The following is a 6977-nucleotide window of genomic DNA, read 5'->3' on the forward strand; positions in this document are numbered from 1 at the left end:
GGAAGAGACAAGACAAAGAAAGATTTACTGATAATTGACTATTATGAGATTGCTAATTAAACTCAAATTTTTCCTTCATGTAAAGCTCATGTCCCAAAACTGCAACTTTAATTAAGTATAAAAAGTCTGAAAACCTTTGTTCTACCACATGTTTTCATTGCCTTCAGTCAAGGTTCTCAAAGCTTATTCTTCTCACATGCCACTGCATTTTCACTGAATGTCACAAGCTGATCACCATACATTTTCACTGCAGCCTGTGAGAACTCAGCCAATGACTCGAAAAGTGCAGAAAATCCTGTCTGCAATCCACTCTTAGCTATTTGTTGCGTCTCTTGCATACTATTTTGATGCTTCAATTTCTCCACATCCACCCTCTTTCTAAACATTTCCAATTGCTCCTTCTTCTGAGTCAAGTACTCGATTCGGTTTCTTACATGGATCTCCCCTTCCTGACCTGAGATCTTTGACTCGAGCACTCGCCTCTCCGCCCTTTGGAGCGCCACAACCTTACTGTCAAGCTCTTTGGCAAGTCCATCAACCTTTCTCTTCTGCTGCTGCTCTTCTCCTTGCTTAACCAACAAAGCGCGGATGTCCTTTCGGAAGCTTTTCATCGCATAAGTCACTGCCTTGTCTGGCAAGTTAACAAGGCAAACCAACCAATCATGACACATTGTAAGTAACGGCGGCGCGTTGAATCCATTCGAGCATAGTTCGGTTTGAGGGGTAATAACAAACTTCGACAGCCAACCACTGAGTGCCTCAATGTATGCCTTCTGTGAAGAGACAAATGCAGCAAAGCAAGAATGCCAGTTTTCGAGTTCTGCCTTGAGCTGAAGCGTGGCAAGCCGGTGTGAATCGTTGCAGAATTTCCCATAGGCTGGACAATTGAAGGATTTCACTCGGTACATGATTTTCTTTTGGGTTTCATGCATTTCAAGCATTGCCTTCCAGTTCCTCATTAATCTGCAAATGTGGGACAATAAAGGAGGTTAGAACAAGTACGAGATAAGTTAAAAATGGGGCTTCAAGAAGGCCGTGTGTAGAAAACCAAGTAAAAGCCTAAACCTCACAAACCAAACCGAAAATATGGTTTAGTGTGTGCTAATATTTTGGGTTCGTTTGCGATTTAGCCTCCGAACTGCCCAAAGCAATCCACGAAAACCCTTACGAACAAGCAGGTTTATCAATACTTTCATACACAAAATTTGGACAATTGCTATCTTACCCGTGTAGAAGCTCAATGAGTTGTGGTTGCAACTCTTGATCTCGCAGTTTTTGAATTCTTTCGGAGATTGATTCGGCACTTCTTATGGCAACCAAGATTCTGGTGTATAAATGCTTGACTTCAGCTGCAGTTTTATCATCTCTTAGACCATCCCTTTTAGCTTCCTGATTTCTTAGTTGGGAACGCTTTTGCTCATAAACTTTCCTTGTTTCCTCAGCAGACTAAGCATTCGAATATAAAAGATGTTAAAAAGAATCACAGAGTTACTAAAGATTTCTCGAGCTAGGGGGCTTACTTGCAAAAGAAAATTGATAGAGTTCATGATAAAAAGTGAACATGTAATGTTGACCAGCCTAGTAAGACAATGGACAAATAAAAAAAGTTTCTCCAGTGCCGAGCTACTTATTGCGTAGTCAGACGCGTGTCCCACTGAAAATTTATAAGGTATTTAGTATGAAAATTCGTGTCATAATTCGTAGTTCGTTACAATATTTTTTTAAAAAAAATACACATAAATTAAGAATAATTTTAAATTATAGTTCTCAATCCGTAAACGTCCACGATTAACTTTTGTATCTAACATATTGTGTCTATCACGGAAAAAAAAAAAAAAAAAAAAAAAAAAATTGCCGGCTCCGTTGCTACTTTTTCTCATGAACAAAGCATAAATTTAATGGATTGAATTTGTACCTTGACCTCCTCATAGAGCTTCTTCTCCCAAGCATACAACCTTCCTAGTGTGAGAGAGTGACTCCCAGATTCCATTCCTCCATTACCATCAAAAACATCACTCTTGAATTGATCTGCCCATGTTGAAGAGCTTTTGGAGCTAGAAGTAAGCAGGCTCTTACAAGAAGAAGACCAAGATAAGGTGGAAGAAGTGGATCGGCTTCGGGTAATCGACCGGATGAGCTTATTCGAATTTTCTGCTTCAAAATTCCATGAGTGAATGGAAGGAACAGTTCTAAAAGGCAATAAAAGGATGATATTCTGAAATGGGATTCAGAAGAATACGAAATTTAACTCCTTTCTTGTTTATAATTATCACATTTCTTTGAAATAAGCATTGCCACTATTATTCTAAACAAAAGTGGATATGAAAGTTTAGCAGCAAAGAAGCACAAATTAAACAAACGTCTAGAATTGAATTGAGATGAAAACAAAGAATAAATTGACAATGTAAAAGGATGATCTTTTTTGCATAAAACAGAAATGAGATTCAAAAGAAAACAAAAAAAGTTAGCTCCTTTCTTCTTCATAATTATCCAAATTCTTTGAAGCAAGCAGGTGTAGAATTTCAAATTAATAAGGAAAACAAAAAAGGACAAAACAACAAGTAAAACGATGACTTTTTCATAAAACAGAAAATGGGTTCAAAAGAAAACAAAGTTATCCCCTTTCTTCTTCACAATTATCCTAATTCTTTTGAATTATGCCAGTCATAAGTCTAAACAAAAGTGTCACTACAAGTACTAAAAACACAAATTACAACAAGGGTCTAGAATTTGATATCAATTAAGAATGAAACAAAAGGATATCAAAAAAAAAAAAAAAACCACCTTTAATTTCCTCTAAGGTGGATTGAACTTGAACCCTATTGGTCTCTAACATTCTAGAAACTTCCAAACCAGAATCATAGCCTTTAATGAAGAGGTCCACAACATCCTTCAATGCTTCCAACAGTTCCCTCCCATCATTGGGAGTATCAACCACCTTCAAACACTTCTGCTCTCCCTTGTCATGACCACTTTCACCAACAAAAAAATTGACATTTTCACCCTTCTTCTCCTCACTAGCAAATCTCTCCCCATCCTCTTCCAAATCTGGTATCCCTTCTTCCTCTCTCACCACCCTCAATTCCTCATCAATTAATCTCTCATGACTTGGTACCCCATCAAAAGGGTTGAAGAAATCCCATTGAAAATCCCTCTTCGGTGATGAAGAAAATGGCATTTGTGAAAATCCCATCTCATTACCATAAAAATGGTCACAAAAAACTTCTTCTTCTTCTTCTTCTTCTTCTTCTTGTTCTTCTTCTTTATGATTTGGGCTTTGTTTTTGTTCTTGTTCACAAGGAATGGTTTTGTCAGGATCAGAAGAAGTGGAAGAAGGATTGAAAGTGATGAGAAAAGGAGAAGAAGGAGAAGAGTAACGAGAAACAAAGAGGGTTAAAGCGGCTGATAAAGTGTAAAGAGAGTAATTGTACTTGCATTGTGAATCAGCAAGCGCAGACCTTCTCTCTAAAGCCATTTTCATGAGGCGTTTTCTCTCTCTACAAACCAATACCACGTCTTCTTCTTCTTCTACTTCATCATGATCACCCAACTTCTTAGACACAACACACCCCATAATTCTCTCTCTTTACTCTCTCTCTAAGATTGTCCTACTACTTCAGTAAGCTAACTGGGTTTTGGTTCAGACGCTGAGTCATGCTAAAACTGAAGGTTGTGAGAGTTGTGACTTTGGAAAAGCAGTGAGGTTTTTTCTTTCTTTTTTTTTTTTTTTGGCAAAAAGAAAAACAAAACAAAAAACAAAAAGTGATAGAGAATCCTGTCTTATCATGCATTACATATGTAACTGATGAGCCAATTAGATTCTACTTTGTGGGTGGAAAGCAAGAAGAAAAGGGAAGTCCTTTTTTTTTTTTCCCCTTCTTCTTAAGAGGATGATTATGATACACAACATTATACTGCCAAGCCATTACACCAAAAGCATATGTGTATATAACTATTTTTAGTTAAATAATTATATCAGTTAAACACTAATGGAAGAGATTTTTTTTTTTTTTTTTTTGCACTTGTGCCTCCTCAACTCTTGTAAAATCAGCACATTTGTCAATTTTTTTTAGAGATTATCTTATAGTGTAGCGTACTCCTAAATTAAATTTTTTTAACTGTTAAATTTGTGTATTTTTTTATTTTTACGGATTTTAGATAAATCTAACAGACAATAAACTCAACCTACTTATATGTTAACATACCGAAAAATGTCATTTCTTTTTTAACAATTTAGTCCTTAAAATAACAAAAGAACAGCAATCAAGTAGGCTCGTTAATGGGAGTAAAATGTGGGTGGAATATACATAAGTTTTGACACTTGTGTCTGTAATCTTTCATAATTTGCTACTTTTTACTTAAAATATTTATTTTTTGGTAATTTTTAGTCCTAAATTAGTCCCAAAATTTTCTTTTGGAGTCAATTTTTCTTTGGAGTTTTTAAAACTAAATTGTTAACAAAAAAATAGAAATAAATATCAAACTATACAACAATTAAGTCGCAGTGCAGTGCTAAATTGGAGTTTATAGCACTGTCACTTTTTTTTTTAGAATTTAGCACTGTCATTTAGGCCTCATTTATTTCACCGATTTGAGTTTTTAATTTTAAGTTTTTACAGTAAAAAACTCTCAAAAAACATAACATCTAATTTTTTTTGTTATAATTAAAAATTCTAAAAAAATATTACATTTCTGCTCGAATTGAAAACTTAAATCTACACGTGAACGAGTATTGTTGTAAATATCAAACTATACAACAATTAAGTGGCAGTGCTAAATTCTAGCAGAAAAAAAAATTTAGCAGTGCTAAAAACTCCATTTTTGTGCGGAGTTGTTCTGATTTCTGCAGTTCTATTTCTGGTTAATGCAGTTTGAGGAAGGGATTCCTACGCGCTTACTGGCGCGTATAGTGCACTGCACAACCTTTGTAGTGAAGAAAAAGGAAGGTTGGAATGAAACGCTCTTGAAGTTGAGTGTGAAAATGGGAAATAGTAACATAAATAGTTTCTGATTTTTTTTTTTGGGTAGAAAAATGGTTTCTGATTTTTGTTTTTCGCCAGGAAAATTGTTTCTGAGTTTGGTCAATTAAAGGCTCGTTCATTTTACCGATTTGAGTTTTCAATTTTAGGTTTTTACAGTAAAAAATTTTTAGAAAATGTCACATTAATTTTTTTTATTACAATAAAAAACTCTAAAAAAATATCACATCTCAACTCAAATTAAAAACTCAAATTCACAAAGTGAACGAGGCCCGTAAGAAGCTAACTTGAGATTTAGTGGCCTTTGTTCAATTAAGATATCATAATTACACTTTTGTCCTTGTGCTGGGGACAGCAAAAATGACAGGAGGATATATGGACCCCACCACCACCTCCTTGTCACCGTCAGATCATGTTCTTGTGGTTAGTGCAAGGTGGGGTTTGTCCCGCAACCGTTAATTAACGTGTGTTTTCAGGTGATAAGAGATCACTTACGTGAATGTCATGAATTTAAAATTATAATTTAAAATTATTTTTAATTTATATATATATTTTATAAAAATATAAATAATAAATTATAATTTAAATTATGTCATAAATACATTAATTAAACACATGCTTAATATAAGAATAGTGAAGTTACTAGGATTAAGATTAGACAAAAGTTACTTTATTAATAAGAGAAATTTTGACATATTAATAGGTTATATTTTTTAATTATTAAATTTATATATTTTTTTATTTTTATGTAATTTTATGTGAATCTAAAAGACATAAAATTTGACTCATTAATATATTAATGTAGTGAAAAAAATCCCTACAACAATTTTATTTTTTAAGAATTACGGTACCACAAGTTTTTTCCTGGTTGTATTACGTGTGCGACATGAAGTAATCAAATGGGATTCGGTGATAAAAATTCTCAACTGTCTAAAAATTCCACATGAACCATTATCTAATACATAAAAAATATTGTGCTTGCGACCACTCAAATTTAATTGATCGTACCCTAAAAAACTCTAAAAAAATACACCTATGGGAAATACTTAATTTTTCATTGTTAAATTTTTTAACAAGTTCCGTTGAATTTATATTTTTCGTTAAGTTGATCTAACGATCCATAGCCTTGTCGTATTGATTTTTTTTTATCATATCACAAAAATTTTCATATTCTATTTACCTCAAGAATGTTAAACATTCTATCGATTTTAATGTTGTTTTGAACTGGCAAAATTTTCACATTTTGTTATAACATTTTGATGTGATCTCAAGTTTAGAAACACCTAAAGACATCGTTTATTTTATCAATTTGAGTTTTTAATTTTAGGATTTTATAGTTAAAAACTCTCATAAAATGTCACATTTAATTTTTTCTGTTACAGTTAAAAACTTTTAAAAAATATTACATCTTAATTCGAATTGAAAATTGAAATTCACAAGGGGAACGGGGTCAAAATCAATTGATACACCCTACCATAACAAGATTATTGTTCAAAGTTTGAAAAATGAGAGTCAAATCCGATTGATAGGAGGACTAGATAACATTGATAATAAAAGTAGTTTTTCACTATATTCGTGATATTAGGAGGATAGCTAATATATAGTATCTCTTCAGGATATTTTGGCTAGTACAGTGGGAAATGGACAACGATTTGGTCCCTGAATTGACATCTTCTGATACAATCTAGAGATCTGGCCGCTCATCTCAGCAAAATAGTGACACATCTTTACTCCTACCCCTAATACCTTTCATTATTGTTTTTTCTTTTTTAGTAGGACCCAAAAAAAAAATAAATTATAAATATTTTTTTATTTTTAACTATTAAATTTAATATCAAAAATTATTTATTTTATATATTTTTTTAATATGATATAATTTTAATTAGATTTAACGATTAAAAACTAATTCAACTGATAAAAAAAATCTTACCAAAGAAAGTTTTTTTTTTTTTTTTTTTTTTTTTTTTTTTTTTTTTTTTTTTTTTTTTTTATTCATCA

At 32.7% G+C, this 6977-nt stretch overlaps 1 protein-coding gene across 1 annotated transcript; it reads right to left on the reverse strand.

The window, feature by feature from the left end:
• Positions 1 to 43: 43 nt before the first annotated feature.
• Positions 44 to 3891, reverse strand: LOC21409269 (nitrate regulatory gene2 protein). Its single transcript, XM_010114990.2, has 4 exons — positions 2785 to 3891; positions 1916 to 2151; positions 1226 to 1446; positions 44 to 963 (listed from the first exon to the last, which is right to left on the reverse strand). Exons 1-4 carry the CDS (start codon positions 3572 to 3574, stop codon positions 177 to 179), a joined length of 2034 nt encoding a protein of 677 aa, XP_010113292.1. The 5' UTR covers positions 3575 to 3891; the 3' UTR covers positions 44 to 176.
• Between the last annotated feature and the right edge of the window lie 3086 nt (positions 3892 to 6977).

The sequence above is a fragment of the Morus notabilis genome, unplaced genomic scaffold (genome assembly GCF_000414095.1).
Source record: "Morus notabilis unplaced genomic scaffold, ASM41409v2 Scaffold384, whole genome shotgun sequence".
Taxonomy (NCBI): domain Eukaryota; kingdom Viridiplantae; phylum Streptophyta; class Magnoliopsida; order Rosales; family Moraceae; genus Morus; species Morus notabilis.